The sequence below is a fragment of the Eucalyptus grandis genome, chromosome 2 (genome assembly GCF_016545825.1).
Source record: "Eucalyptus grandis isolate ANBG69807.140 chromosome 2, ASM1654582v1, whole genome shotgun sequence".
NCBI lineage: Eukaryota > Viridiplantae > Streptophyta > Magnoliopsida > Myrtales > Myrtaceae > Eucalyptus > Eucalyptus grandis.
This window is the reverse complement of record NC_052613.1, coordinates 34,013,369-34,030,029: the sequence shown is the minus strand read 5'-3', so window position 1 is coordinate 34,030,029 and position 16,661 is coordinate 34,013,369. Positions and strand designations below refer to the sequence as shown.

The following is a 16,661-nucleotide window of genomic DNA, read 5'->3' as shown; positions in this document are numbered from 1 at the left end:
TGAAGTTCGCCCAGAAAGCAACTGTGATCTTTTCAAATTTGACCAATTTTGCAAGTTTGTCTAGGAAAATGTCCCTCTACATACGCGCATTATCCTCTAACCTTGCTAACTTCTGCATTTTTCTATGTGTCTGAAGCCTGTACCGAATACCGTAGCCTAATCTCTATCAAAAATCAATCATTGCCTCGCAGAACCTTACCGGGCTGCATTTTATGTCGATGTTTTACATGTACATGATGATCAGAGCAAGAGCTCGCCTTCATCTTCAAGAGCATCGTCATAGCCTCATCTCGTCTGGAAGTTTAGTGCTTTGATGCAATAAGCATACATGAAGGCAAAGAAAACTGTGAAAGCAACCAGGACTCCAGCAACAGGTCCCATGAAGTTTGGGTCATATCCGAAATAATCTTGAATGTATTGCTTGATGGGTTGGTCATCTTTGCCAGGGACTTGGATCTTGTGCTCGACGTCACCATACTGTGACACTATGCATCCATACACGGTCCATGCCACGGGACAGATCCAGTAGTACCACACCCACCATTTCGGTATTTTCTGAAAAAGAATTAAGAACAAATTGTTATGTCCTGAGCAGGAAAGTACGACCAGATGGCCATAAAAGAGTTGAAACTAAACTTTTGAGGACTAAAAGGAACCCACTGGTCTTGGGATGAAGAATCCGGAGAAAAGATTGAAAAGACCGTAGAAAGCGGCAGCGAAGATGGCAGCTACTTGCTGGTTGGGCGTGAGGGCTACTGTCATCATCCCATAGTATGTGAAGTAGAGAAAGGAGAAGAAGCAGATGAAGAAGAACCAGAAGAATTTTGCCACCGTCCACTCGAAGCAGACCATTGCATACACAATCACCGTGTAATATGTGGTCTGAAAGAGTACGTACGGCAGTTCGCATATCACCTGCGCATAGCAAATCGCTAAAGTTTAATGAATTGGAAGATGTATCGCAACAAACAATTGAGGTATAACCAAGTAATTAATTTCCACCTGTGCAAGCGCATAAGGCAGAGCAGAATACATTCCAGCCGCTCTTTCTCGATAAAACACGGTTCTCTCAACAGCTACCACGGGTTGTACGGTTGAACAATTATTAATGCCGATAAATAAGACGGCAGCGTACATAGCTCCAATAATCGTGGTCAGATCAGACTGACTATCCCTGGAAAGTGATGTAATGAAGCAAGAATGAATCGGGTGAAAGATCGAATTTTAGCCTCGATGTTCTATGAAAAACCCCGACGCAGAAAGTTTACTCCATAGGATATTGAGGCACGTACCTCTTGGTGCCGACCTTCCAGAAAATTGTCCCTACCATTAGGGCACTTGCTAATGTGAAAAAGTTTCTCACAAGGTTATAGTCCGGACTTCTCCAATAAGTCCACCATTGTTTCCAAAGACAAGATTTGAACTGTCCCCATGAGGACTGCGAGTATTGCGTCGGGAAATACAGATCCTTCGCCCCTGGAGGTGGTGTACTCAGCTCATTCACTAGTTCCTTGTTCCTCCTACACAAAGGCATAAAATGTTAGCAGGCCAGTGACAAAGTTTTCATTGACAACATGAAAAGGATTTAGTTTGATCTCAGTCTCAGCACTTCACTTACTTGAACAAGGACGATGATTTGTAATGCTCAGCAAAGTCCATCTTCAGCCGTATTTCAGCTGCTATCGAGCTCACCTCAAGCATATACGTTGCAGGATTGTACTTCTCCTTGATTTTTGGGACTCCAGGAATAGACTGAAATTTAGCAAAAAGGAGCATTAGACCAGAGGTTTCTGCTTTTTCTTCTCAATACGTACCATATGAGGTGTAAAAGGAAATGTGTTAGTATACAAGATTAGTACCTCAAAGTATTCGACGACCTTGTGGGAATTCCGACCCAGTGGTCCGTAATATATCACTTGCCCTCCTCTCTTCATTAGCAGCAGCTGAAACAGAGGTAATTCAGTTAAATTAATGACCTTTTATGTCATTACTTGCTTGTACAGGAAGAAAGAAACAAAAGTTTCAAATTAGTTACCTCATCAAATGCTTCGAAAATGTCGATGCTAGGCTGGTGAATTGTGCAGACCACAGTCCGTCCAGTATCTACTGTGTTCCTCACTGTTCTCATTACAATAGCCGCAGCTCGTGCATCAAGACCTGATGTTGGCTCATCCATGAATATAATAGATGGATTAGCGACAAGCTCTACGGCTATAGTCAATCTTTTCCTTTGTTCTGTCGATAAACCCGTAATTCCTGGAAGACCAACTAGTGCATCCTTGAGATTATCTAATTCTACCAACTCCATCACCTCATCAACAAAAATCTGGCAGCACAACAATTTCAAGATAGAATTACTAGTGTCAGTCTTTCTGTCACAACTTGAACAAATAGGCGAAAGGCTGAAATAGAATGTACTCGTACCATTTTTTCTTCTTTCCCAACTTCTTTTGGTAGACGTAGGAAAGCTGAGTAGATTAAAGATTCCCTCACGGTGACTTGTGGTGAGTGAATATCGTTTTGCTCACAATATCCCGAAATTCTGGCGAAGGTTTCTTGTTTCTTGGGAAATCCTGAAATTTTGATGTCGCCTTCAATATAGCCACCTGTCTTCCGCCCTGCTAAAACATCCATTAAGGTAGTCTTTCCAGCTCCGCTTACTCCCATCAGTGCAGTCAACACTCCAGGTCTAAATGCACCTGTTACTTCCCTGAGTAACTGGAGTTTGTCATCCGTGACCCCTTGTTCCTTCATTTCCTGTTGAATAAAGCTCACAACGTTGAGTTCTTGACTAGCTCTCGCCATCTCAAATCACTATAAATTATGTAATGTTGACTTAAGATGTGCATGAAAAGTAAAGACTACATACCGGAGGCATGTCTACGTAATAATTTACGTTATCAAAGGACATTGCTAGAGGAGCGAATGGCAGAACCATTCCAGTCTTCGCAGCAACGCCTCTTGCTGATTCAAGATTAGAATAAGCATTTCTGCTCTCGCCATTGGCATTTGTTCGGCTACTCATCCTTCGGAGCTCCATGTCTCCTGAAATATTCAGAAGCAAATGGTATATCAAAACCGGTAACATTTTCTCAGGAAGGAGTAATTTGTCCTCTGTAGTTTTATTTACTTGTGTTGTTCCCATCGAATGTAGATAAGGGCCCACTAAAAGGCTCTCTCATAATCGAAGAAAGTCTCCTCATTCTAGATTTGTCCTTCGATTCTGAGTGCTCGTCTTCCTCATCGTTGTCTGCTTCTTCAGATATTGTAGCTTGAGGCTTTCCAAAAGCTGCAGTTTCATGCATCTTATTAAACAAGAGACTAACAAAATCGACACCCTCAGAGGGAGTATGTCAGGAGAAACAAAACTCAGAACTTTTTATGCATGGAGCTAGAGCTTACGATTTAGGTACGTGAGTGCAAGGGTATAGAGAACATTCAAGAGAATTATGAATCCAATTAGAGCTGATGCACCAATCCAATACCAATTCTCACTGGACAGATCATACACGTTGAGCACTGCCAAACCCAAAGGTTTATCACCGCTGGTAGCCTGTAAAACAACTGATTATTTCTAGTAAAGACTAAAAAGGAACAAAAGATGTATGTCCCCTTATTCATAGTGCACGTTTGACAGTGATAAATGGTATACTTTAGCTGTGCTTCTTCTTAACATATGTCAATTAAGTTGGCAAAAAGCTTGGAACAATGAAATTTCTTTAGAACAAAACGTCTTAGTCAAATTGCTGTAATGACACATAGCAGGCCTACTTTGATAGAGCATGGGAGGATAATAGGAGATTTACCAGTTTATTCATCCAACGAGGAGCAAACATCTCATTCACAGCCATGGCATTGAAAGCATAAGTTAAAGGCGATGCCCAGTAACCCCACTTCCACCATTTAGGTATATTACCTGCCACAGACAAACAAGCTTTCAGCTCTCTGCTATTACTCCACCTTGCTTGCTAAGTACGAGTGAGCACCTCTAACAAGTAGTCTCTGTGTCCTTTTCATTTAATGGAACACTTACCATGAGGAATAATGAAACCTCCAAGCAAAAACACGAGGAGTAGCATTAAAGCACCGCCTGTACTAGCGATGATCACAGTCCTACAAGCACTTGCAATGAATCGAAATAGCCCAGCAGCCATTTGTTGGATCAAGAATATCAATAGAAGTTGCTTGAAGAACCTGCAAGTAGTAAAATCACAGAATGATCATTCGATATTTACTTTGAAGCATCATTCCTTAGAGTCTACCATGATTAACAAAGTTCATCATTGTGCAGGAAGATTCAGGGTCAGTGGCAATTTTGCCTTAAGAAGGGAAAGAATTGCAGCTATCTCCAATAAAGATTCAACTTGTGCAATATATGGCCGTGACGTCCCAGAGTAACCAATACAAATTCTGCTCACTTTATCAACGAACAGTGACAAATTCAGTTAAGACGATATATTCTTGTAGGAAAAGTGACACAAAGCGATTCTTCCAAACTAAGTTACCTAAGCTATTTTCGTCAATCAAGAAGAAGCTCTTGAGAAATATCATTATTTGGATGGCTAAAACTGGGTGAGAAACTTGCTTATCAGATTAATGATTTGTAGATTTTTTGGGGGTAGATTTTTGAAGAGCCTCACAGTCAGGAAGGACATTGAACTCCCCCCAAAACTTTGGGCTTGAAACTTATGGTGATCTCACTGAAGGCTCCTTGTGATTCTTCTGCAACTTCAGTTCACATACCTGCTAGCTTCTGGAGCAAATCCCATGGAATAGTACGTAATGACCAGCCAAACCACAGACTCCACCACGGACATGGGAATTGTGAGCAAGAAATTAGGCAACGTGAAGGTCCAAGGAGGGTGAAACAGAAGGTCTCTCTGCTTGTAGAAAACTGGAAGCCTCTGAATAGCCATGCTCAGCTCAGCAAAACCGTTGAACATGTTGATGACCATCGAGAACAGGAGAGCGCCAATATACAGCATCCCATCCATTTCATTCTGAGTGTGCATCCTGCTCCTGATGAACACTGTCGAACCAATGACTGCCACGATAATGATCTGGACGGTCTTGAAAATGTACACAAATGCGTTTTTCTTTATCAGCAGCCATTCCCTGTCAAAACAGGTTTTAACTAGCTCCATCATTGAGACAGAGTATTTCGTGAAGGCTAGAGCCGCTTGGTGATTCCTCCTCCTATCAAACGGGATGGAGAGCTCATTGTCGAGCCTCATGCCGACATGAAATTGCTTGAATCTGTTGGCGAACTCCCTGACTGATATGTACTGGTATGGTCTGGTTTTGTCTGCCCAGTATTGCTCTTGGTCCTTTCTCGAGGTAACCTGTTGTGGCACACGAGCTAGACCATCAGATTCACGGGGTGATGATATCAGATGTGACGTGATAACATGGTTTACATAATATACAGGTTTAAAAGCAGCCTAAAGTCTAGCACCGTCCGAACGTGTTCAACTCTAATTCAGATGAAATTCCTAGACACCGACCTGACCTGCCTAATGATAATCCTACCAAATAATGACACTCAAAGTTGGAACAAAATTCAGCACAGCTGTTCAATTAAGCTTTCCATCATTGTTTATTTCTTTTACCTCTTGCAAGAAATCAGCAGTACCCTTTCTCTCAGGGCACCTGAACCCGCATCGCTCAAAGAACTCAAGAACGTGTTCTCGTGGTCCCTGGTACACAATCTGGCCTTCTGATAAGAAAATGATATCGTCAAACAAATCAAATGTCTCCGGTGCAGGTTGCAGCAATGACATTAAGATTGTAGCATCAGTGAGATGTGCCACTTGTTGCAGGCATTTCACAATCTGGTACGTCGTCGAACTGTCGAGGCCAGTTGATATTTCATCCATGAACAATGTTTTTGTAGGCCCAACAATCATCTCTCCTGCATTTACATGAATTTGAGCATATTTGTTACTTCTTCCATAATGATCTCGCAAGTATCTTTTCACCCGGCACGCTCACGGTAATTTGTGATGACCTCTCATTCGAGCTCTATAAATATGGACATGGAGTCGATAATCAGAAGGATTTTTATTAAGAAATGCTTAAAGTAAAACCTGTTGTTACTCTTTTCTTCTGTCCACCGGATATCCCACGCTGCATTTCGTCTCCGACAATCGTGTCTCGACATATGTCAAGCCCTAAGATCTGTTTCATATATTGATGGAAACAGAACAAAAGAAGAAATTACCAATTTGCTGGGAATTTTAACAAACAGGAAAATGACTCTTCCAAAACCACGGTGAGAAAGTGAAAAGGACATAAATTCACTTATTTTCAAATTGGTAGACAGATTGATAATTTTTTTTTTTTTTTTTTTGGGTCATAGACAGATTGATGATCTAGTTGGTTCAAATGTCTGTATAAACCAACAAAAAGATCTTGAATCAAATAAACAAGCTTGGCCATGTTGAAGAATAGTTATAAATATCAGTAAGTAGGGGTTTTCGGATGTCTTCCATATTCTATAAATAGAGCTATCTATGTGCTCTTTTATTAAGTTAATTGAGTGAAAATGTAGTTTTTATCGATTCTCTTATCCTCTTTCTTTATAATCCTAGAATATTTATGGGCCTACTTGCAAGTAAACACTTGACTAAGTGAAGAAATTGAAGAAAAAGAAAAGAAAAGAAAAGAAGAGGCTGCTTCCAACTAGCACAAAATCCAAAAGTTGCCATAAAATGACATGCATACTCTTCGTTTCACTTACCTTCAATGTATAATCTGTAATTAAACTGCTCTCAACACCTTCCATGGCTGTGGCCTGTAAGTGAAATTAATAATTCAATCATCAAGAATCAGGAATTACTTAATATTAAAATGCAATGACGACGAAATTAGAGTTAGTTTGAAAACTAAAGAGATATTCAACTTCATTACCTTCATGAAAAGATCAACCTCCGGCTCTGGAAATATCCCAGCATCTTTTTCCCTATTTGCAAGCTCAGAGAGCAGCTCTGTAACAGTACAGACCAATTATACTTGTGTTCGATTACTAAAACACAATAATGGATCATATATATTTAAACGTGCTTTTAAAAGAAAATAAAAAAAATAATTATTCAATAATTATTAATTAGAATCAAAATTACCATATCTGGTTCCAACTCCTTGGCATCTTGCAGAGAAATCTAGAGTTTCTTTCACGGTCAATACACCCAAATGCACATCATTTTGGCTGATATATGCAGATGTCTTTTGAGGCACAAATTCACTGAGCCTGTACCCATTGTATGATGTTTCCCCTTCAACCTGCTCAATCATTACAATTTCACAAATTACTTTTCAGCCTCACACTTGTCATATTAATCAATTTATAAATCCTCAATAAGGTCAAGAGATTTTATCTGAGTTCAGTCTTATACCTGCAACGTTGGGTCCAATCTTCCTGCCAGAGCTAGCAAAAGGGTAGTCTTCCCTGAGGATGGTGGACCTAATAGAAGGGTCATCCTGTAATTAAATCATAACAAATGTTAAACCAAGAAATTACTGTTTTAGGAGCCGATCCAAACCGATTAATTAAATCCTACCAATTATTTCCCTAATTAAGCAAAATTCTTTTTTCTTTTAAGGGGTGGCCTTTATTTCACCTTGATGGCTTGACAATGCCAGAGACATCTTTAAGGATGGTGAGTTTTGTCCTCTTGGCCCGTCTAATCCCAGCTAAACCAAGAACTGACTCAGCCATGTTTAGGGCAACATTGGCGAGTGTTGGAAGAGCTCTGCTTCCGATGTAACAATCTGCTTCCACATTTAGATGCTCAAATCTCACCTCCACCTTCGGAAGTTGGATCCCTACCCTGCAAATAATCAGCCAAATCAAATCAATTACAATACAAATATTCAAATGTAATACACATTAATTCATGAATAATTAATTGGTTGAGTTGACTAGTTCTTGTTCCCAGGACCTCCTCCTAATTAGCTGACCTTGTCAACAACGTGTGATGTCAACCATTGAATTATTAACAAAATTAATCGGCCGCATATATATCAAGAAGTCACATATGGAGAAGCACGACTCTGCCTTAGCTAAATGACAATGTACAATATTCTAAAATAGTCACTTGAAATTGATAATGAATGCTGCGTTTGTTAGGATTTCTAAATGCATTCACAATGGATGCAAACAACATGGCAATGAAAAAAAACATGAGATTGAGTCAACGATATGAGTCATCGAATCAGATGGTTGGTGGTGCACATGGGGGCGGCCATTATTATTTGCTCATGTTCATCTTCATTGCTGGAAGAGATCGCATAATGATAACAAAAAACACTTTTATGATTTATCATGATAAAATTTTCTGCAATAACTTCTATGGTTACGTATCTTCATGGAAAAAATGAAGAAAAAGAAAATGAGAAAGAGCCCTTGTAATTGCAAGACATTGTTTCCAGACTTTATTATTTATCATTAGTAAAAATGGCTGAGAAAACTAGGGCATTAGTATAGATTAGAATAAAATGGCAAATATTTGGTGAAGCATTTTATTTAGATTCAATTGAAATTGAAAGTGAACTTACTTATCAGTCCTGCTTCTGAACTTTTTCAAGAACCTCTCATTATCTTCTTCAGCCACTTTGAAGATCCTATCAATGAACTGTTGCCTATCACTCAGGTCCATCTTCCTCACATCCACCACCAACTTCTGTTCGCGGTTCTGCTCGTCGTTCTCGACAAAAGTTTGGAAGATGCTCGTCCGTAGCCGGTCATACGTCGGCAACCTCTCGATCGCAGCCCACTTGAGAGCCTCTTCATCTTCGTCGATGCGGCTCGTCCGTCTCGATTGTCGAGAACCGGCAAACACATCTTCCATGCCCCAGTTAGTCCTGCTCATGCTCCTGCTGATGCTCCGGCTCATGCTCCGGCTCATGTTACGGCTCATGTTTTGGCTCCTTTGCCTCCACGACCTCCCCCGTTCGAATCCCTCCATATTAACTAGCACTATTCCTCTTCTTCTTCTATGCTTATTCTTGTTCTGTATCAAGTCAGTGGCAGCAAAATCTTCATGTACAAATTTTAATTAATAGACACCGCTGGTATGTCAACTTTGAATTTTGAATGAATAGACATACGACCAAATGAGCCTTGCTCAGTACTGCTAGTGCAAAGTCGAAGCTCATGAGAAGAAGCAAGCGTGCATATCAGCAAAAACATTTTTACTGTGCATTTTCCCACATAAAATAGAAAAGAAAAGCAGAAACGTTCACCTCAAATTCTCGAGAACAGCTTATGAGGCTAAGGCACTTCTCATAGACCAAAACGAATTTTCTTGTTCTTCTTCTTTAGAGAGAGAGAGAGAGAGAGAGAGAGAGATGATGGAGGCCTAGAAAACTATTGCAGGTGACTATATATTGTTCAAGAGGCGGCCTTTATGCATTCATGTACATATGTATAAATGACCGATGAAAGTATGTGATCCTCCGTACTCACACGTCTTGGCTTCGTCAACGATTTTTTACTTAGCCAAACACCAAGTCCATACCTCGCATTTGCAAGCAATTGGTGCCTTTTATAATTATTAAACGGGTCAATTTCTTCATCCATTGAACCAAAAGTAGGTGGGGGAAAGAGCTGTCCTCAAATGATACTACTGGTTTCACTAGGTCAAATCAACAATGTGATGTCACATGAAGCTTCGTTCAAGCTTGATATGTCTAGGAGATGTTTGGTGAGCCAGAGTAAAACAATTCTATAAGCCTCGACTAGGTCAATTATTGTGTCCAGAAGAATTTATAAACAAAGCGCCTCCACCTCTACCGACTTCCTTCGGCGATCATGCATGAATCAGGAAGGTGATATGGTGGCATGATACTTGGTCAAAACATGTTTCCATGATTAGGTAACCGAGTAAGACAAGCTACATACATGGCAAAAGGAAATGAAAGCATGGTCTTGGATTGAAACCTACGCTAATGATGGATCGATGAAGTTTTGCCACCATAACCATCCACTCCGCCAAACAAAATTAAAGAGCTGGGTGATGGATTATGAGCTTGACATGCTTTGTTCCAAGTCCGTCTGATGAATTATCCAGCAAAAAGCGAGTTATTCCTGTAATTGGATCATCATGTAAACCGAGATTTCCTGACGTATCATAATCACACCACGACCGAACAATGAAGCAGATAAAGATGGCAACTTAATGACAAGTGAAACCGGCTAAAAAATTCTCTAGGGAAAATGATCAAAAAAAGTCCTAGACCTATCATAATCGTGTTAATTTGATCACAAACCTCTCAATTTGGCCACTTTAGTCATAAATATTTTGATCAGTTGTCAATTTAATCATAAACTTATGAAAATTTTCTAATTTAGTTTTAAACATTTTGACTTCAGCCAGAAGTGAAATCTATTGTTTGTCCAAAATTGGCCGGAATGACAAAATTGAAGTCTATTGTTTATCTAAAATTGGTCAAATTGACTAAATTGGCAAATCGTTAAAAAGCTTATAACTGAATTGGTTGAATTGAAATGTTTAGAATTGAATTAACACAAGTGCAATAGGTTAAGAAATGTCTTGGTAATTTTCTTGAATCCTCTAAATCATCCAAATTAGGGGGCTGATAGACAAGAATAGTGGGGTTAACCCGTGCCATGCACATTGTCATATACTCTTTGCTAGAATAAAGCAGATATTCGTGTCTTTCGGACACTCGTTTTATCAGTAGAGTCCATCTAAATCGTCAAGTGAGATCCTGTTTTTTGTCCTCGACAAATGAATAGGTCTTGGTACACGTCATAACTCCAATTAGCCCTCTCATCTTAAGCTAATGGTGTCTAGCTTCATTGACGATAATACTTAATCATATGATACATAAAGTTGAGAAGGAGACTTACGCAAATGATATTCTAACTTCCGAGGTTTGAAAATCATTTATCTATTTCCCATTTCTCATGTGAGATCAAGACTAGCACGTAGTTAGCGTGATCGTTGCAAATGTTGGCAAACCATTGGTTATTTATGAATTGATTGGTTCCCAACTCTCTCCTACACAGTTAACCCCATGCTAATGTATATTTGAAATAAACACCTCCACTTCCTATGTTTTTTTTAGTGAAAGACTAGACCAAACATAACTCATCTTCTTCTGCCTAAAGGGATTCTCTTGCTGAGTTTGCAATTTCCAATGTCAAAAGTAACATGAACAACATGTCTATCGGGTCCTGTTACCTGAAGTATAGTGGCTTTATCGTCCCACCATGCAATTATCTGCTATTGGATTTCCTTCGGTGAATAAGAGTATGTGAATCGCTATGAATTCTGAATATCTATGTAGCTCAAATAAGAGTATGCTTTTAATAGAAACAAATATTTTCGGTTGGTCAAATTGGACAGAGTCGATGAAGAGATTTGATCGTATTAACTTGACAAATTTTAAGACTCGGTTATAATTTATTGTAAGTTTTAAAACTCAATTGTACCTTCAATCTCTTTAGATACACTTATCCCTAAATAAATCTACATGTCTCTTCCAGGTTTTATGAACTGGAGAGTGCTTGGAGTCGATTTCGGCAATTTCAGTAGGATGTTTTCCTTCTTCCAGCACGAGGAAAAGGTGACGCATGCTATGTTAGTATTGAGGATTCGAAGAAGGCAACGGTTCTCTGAACTTGGTCAAGACTTGAAATGAGAATTCAATAACGACCTTCCCTCTTTCTCACCTTCCTTTTGGAAGATTCCTTTCCCTGTTTGTTAAGATTCCCGGCAAATTGGTTGCCGAGAACATGTTCGTCATGATATACCTTAGGAGACTCTGGACTTTTTTTTTTAAATAGTATGTGCAATCAGAAACTCAACCAGCCTCTTTTTTTTTTTCCTTTTTTTTGGTGGTTGGAAAGATACTCCAGAAGACAGATTCCAAGCATTTCCAAAGTCAAGAAATAAAATTAATCAAAGAAAATGAGGGGATAAGTAACCCAGTTAGGTGGGAGTGTTCCGGCTTGGTGGGCCTTGGCAACCCTGTGGCCCGATTTGATTCTCTCGGTTCAAACTTGATAGTAATTTCTCCTAGTTGGGCCATCAACTCACGGCAGTCCAGCAGAATGGACCAGGAGGCCCATGGTATCTCCGCTTGGCCCTACACTTCTTTCACAACTGATAAGTTATCACTAACTAGTTCCACTTGCGGATCAGTTTGGAGTACTTCGCTCAAGTTTGACGCATGCTAGGGTTTCAACTATTGAAGCCGAGGGAGCATGGATCGATGAGCACTCCGTTGCTGTTTCTACAGATTCTCATGACCAAGCCCTCCATCGTAGAGTAGCACCAGGAGTTGTTGACATTCAATTTCAGGGATCGACGTGATGGCGGAGTCCATTGCTTCGTTGGAGGGTTGATCTCAGATTCTCTGCCTGCTGTGTTCCGATTCCATTTTTCGAACAGCTTGATCATGGAAAGAACTTCACCCACGATCAAGTTTAAATTGGGTTTTCTGTCCTGGAATATGAAGTCGTTTCTCGCCTTCTAGATCAGGCAAAGAACACCTGTAAATGGAGCTTTAGCTCGTGGAGATACTCTAGAGATTAGGTAATCACAAACCCATTTATCAATTCGAGTTATATATATCAAGGAAGTAGCAACTCCAATCTGTGGATCTAACCATATGTCCTTTGTCCAAGCACATAAGGTGAAGAGGTGTTTCTCTGCAAGATTTTTTTCAAATTTGATGAGCCATCAATGAGGTGCGGACATCGAGAGTGACAAAATTTGGCACAAGAGGATATTTAAGTGCCAAAATTTCTAGAAAGTACACCTAAGTACCAATATCGGAGAAAAATAGAACATTTAAATGCCTACAATGAGAAATTCTAACCAAACTGCTGACATAACATTTTTCTAGCAAGATAAATGCAAAACGACATCATTTTTTGCGCTAAAATGGGGGCTAGATAACTCCGAAACAACATTATTTTGATTCTGATGTGGCCCAAAAATTGAATTTTAATATAAATATTAATTAAAATAATTTTTCAAAAAGAGAGAGAGAGAGAGAGAGAGAGAGAAAAAGAAGAAGAAGAAGAGTTACGGTGTGACGACTTGACTCCATCTCCAAGGTCTCAAGCAGCAAGGGTTATTTTCGTGACATCCTAGGCACATCACCGTCCCATTTATTTTTATCTCTTCATTAAGCACATGCGGAAGCGTACATCTAACACCCAAATATCAACAAGCAGCTAGGAAAACAATCATTTGCACGCAAACAATTACATCAGTTACATTTACAAGCCATTCTATCACGGGCCGTTATAATTACAACCACTACATGTTCTATATTCAAAAAAGCTGGTGTAAACCTTAACTCCTCCAGCGAGATCGTAACTCCTTCATACCTACAATTCTGAAAAACGATGGAGTAAGTCATGGATTTAGTAAGTAAAACCCTTAATTCTCTACTAGGAGGACATCTCATCATCAAAATTCAGCAGGTACAACACTTGCAATACAATGTCGATAATAGATCAATAACAAACTTGTTACTATCCTCGACTACATGCAGATGTCCGTCACAACATGCTTAAATGCATACTTACCTTTGGCTTATTAAGAAACATATCGACCTATCATATTTATGCATAACCGGCACTAATGCAAATTCATTTACCGTCATCCTGGCTTGACTAGGTCCTCCCAGCTTGAACAGAGTTTCTAGGTTCTTACTGGGCTTCTTGGCTCAACCAGGGTATTCCGGCTCAACCGAAACATCCTAGCGCTATCTCACCAAAGCATCCAAGCTTAAGTGCAGCATTTTGGCTCAACTAGGGCATCCTGGGGCCAGTTTACCTGAAGATCCAAGCATCTTAGCTTAACCAGAGCATCCCATTTAATGAACAAAGCATCATCGCCAACGTTATGTGGCGACGGATGTTTTTTCCTCTTTAAGTACATCACACAAGCCGATTCTTACTTTTCTTCTTAGTCCACTCATACATGGCCCAAGGGCGTGCTCATTCAAGTGAGTGTGCCATGACTCTTAATATCATACTATATGATATACCGAGCACGATTCTTAGTTCGTGGCTTGAGCCGCACACCTAGGCCAATGTCTACACCAAGCAAGACTTAGAACTGACACGCTCTAATGCTGATCCAAGGCCTAGTGGCTTAAGCCATCACGACTTGACGTCAATTCCAAGCCAAGCAAACCTCGACCTTGTCTTGGGGCGTGAACACATTCAAACATGCAAAATATGAGCAAATCATACAAAAGAACATTACAAAATACACACGGTTTACACAGGTGAGCACACCACTAAATTCAACGACATAGGCTATCGCCCTAGTCAAGAGTTAAAGATTCTACTTACCTTCGATAAACCTTGATGAATTATAGGTGGTCTTTGTCTTGTGAGGCGGGGGGCAAACAAGGTTGAGAGACAAAGAAGGGGTGACGGTGAGAGGGCGTGAGAGAAGAAAGAGAGCGAGTGAGGGAGAAGAGATGGAGTGGTGTGTGTGGTGTCGAATTGAGGGGGGAAATGCCTCTATTTATAGGCAAACCCCTCATTATTACCCAACCAAATGGATTAATAGGATTTCTTTGGGTGGCAAGCCTAGGTTGATAAGGTGGCAAGGTTAAAGAGATGAGTGGCAAGTCTATTTCCTAAAAGATGACACTTGTTTCGTCTCTTATTGAGTCATTTGGGGTTGAGTCATTTTTGTAATGATGAATAGTAATAATGACTATATTAATTATGCAACACCTAAGCCTTATGATTGAACCTAGCATTAATGTACTAAGGTCCAAGAGCATTTAATGCATTCTTATCTTCAAACTAAGAAGTCTCTAGATTGAATTGCTTCTCAAGTTGGGCGTGCAGCCCCCTTCCTTACCAAGTTGGGCGTGTGACTCTCTTATCTTGGAGTGAAAAATAATTTTGAGCAATTCCCAAAATTGGCATTGTTACCTTATCAAACAAGCTCGAAAAACTATAAAAATTAATATTTTGTAAAGAATATCTTAAATAAAAAATTTCATGAAGGAAGCTTAGCCAAACTCATTCGGTGAAAAACAGTAGCAAACCATTGAATACACCCCAAAATTCGTCCTTCGAGCGGATTCAATGGTCGGAGAGAGAGACTCAGTTCGAAATCCAAATCTTCACAAAATTCTTTGAAATTTTTATATGTTGTGTACATGGATGTCCTTTAAAACTTTTGTGAAGAACTCATGTTCAAATTCAAAAGGAAAAATTTCATTAAAAAGTTGATAAGGCAATCTAGTTACTATTTTTACTTCACCGGGCAAGTTCTAGCCGGTAAATGATCGGACCTTCGTCCTAACCATTTCACTTCAGAAATACCTGAAATTTAAATATGTTGTAGATCAAAATGATTTGAACAACTTTCATGAAGCAAATTTCTCCAAATTCGAATAATAAGAAGGTCTATAAAATTGGAAAGCGGAAAAGGTCTAGGAATTTCGAAAAACTGGAAAGTCAAAACCTATGAAACCTTAAGTGGCAAGTCTAAGGAGGAGGGGTGATGCCCTACTTCACTTTCAAGATCTCTTGTCATCATTCTTCTAGGCGATGAATCACCCCCTAACATTAATAAGCTTATGACTCACCCTGTCTAAATATGTAATCATCCAAAATTTCATGATTACCTTTCAAGAGAAAGACTAATTGTGTCATCCTTAGTCATCATGCATTAATAAACTACCTTCCAAGAACATTAAATGCACCATAGAAAAATATCAAAATTAGAAGGTCATCTCATTGAACAAGAGTTAATCAAGTCTAACTGCGACCAACTACCTTATTCGGCCTGAAATTCGTGCCTAAGCCATGATCGAACAATATTGGATGCAACCGAGCTTAACCGGTGAAACCAAGTTTGGACTTCTCCTTTATTGTGTAAATGTCTCATAATTGGGTCCAAGGGCCAGGCCTTTGGCCAATCAAACGATCCTTTAGTCGATTAGCCAACCAATTGTCTAGCTAGTCATGTGGCTAGTCCTCCTTCCATAATCGACCCTCGGGTGGATTCACAACCTATTCTTGCCATCAACTTACCAATCCTTAACTTACTAGGCGGGGCAACATTCGGCAAGGGCTTACACAGCCCTCACTGCCGCTACTCCACCATCATTGGGAAAGGCTAACAATGTTGAGGCAAGAGTTGGCTAGGGTCACTAACCCTGGAGAATGTCCGACGACCTGGGCTAATCATTGGTAAGGGCTTGCAGGCCCTCATTGGATATGGGGGATGTGATAGTCTGATTTTCCGCTTCTGTTTTCAATTAAATAAATCGAGCTTTTCGTCGATGTGCTTATAGCTATTCTCTTAGCTGATCACTCATGAGATAACTTGACTAATCGGGAAAGTTATTAAAGGATTTTGATGCAACAGACTTGAGAATTCGACCAGGAATCAACTACTCGACCGTGTTAGTCTACAAGGATCAATTCGGCACAGTCGAAAATCTATCAGAAATCGGAAATAGGTCGATTCGATAGAGATAAAATTAGGCTTGGGTGATTCCAACTAATTACAAATTTCTCGTCGATCGGCACTAAACCGATTTTTCTGTTGTTTTGGTACCTTGTACTTGTAATTGAAACCTCAAGATTTTTCACGATAATCGAGAATCGTCAATGCGTCGAAGATGTACATTGTGGCTCGGGA

The 16,661-nt window shown here is 39.8% G+C and overlaps 1 protein-coding gene across 1 annotated transcript; it reads right to left on the bottom strand.

Annotated features, from left to right (window-relative positions):
• Positions 1–9,379, bottom strand: LOC104423078 (ABC transporter G family member 35). The gene is made up of 23 exons (XM_010035537.2): positions 9,244–9,379; positions 8,557–9,011; positions 7,620–7,829; positions 7,395–7,479; positions 7,122–7,281; positions 6,910–6,986; positions 6,740–6,793; positions 6,087–6,177; positions 5,610–5,911; positions 4,744–5,342; positions 4,034–4,194; positions 3,807–3,916; positions 3,403–3,553; positions 3,131–3,289; positions 2,870–3,045; positions 2,425–2,757; positions 2,036–2,326; positions 1,860–1,943; positions 1,619–1,752; positions 1,293–1,520; positions 1,003–1,174; positions 661–915; positions 1–555 (listed from the first exon to the last, which is right to left on the bottom strand). The coding sequence occupies exons 2-23, from the start codon at positions 8,964–8,966 to the stop codon at positions 286–288; spliced, it is 4,512 nt and encodes a 1,503-aa protein (XP_010033839.2). The 5' UTR covers positions 8,967–9,011; positions 9,244–9,379; the 3' UTR covers positions 1–285.
• Between the last annotated feature and the right edge of the window lie 7,282 nt (positions 9,380–16,661).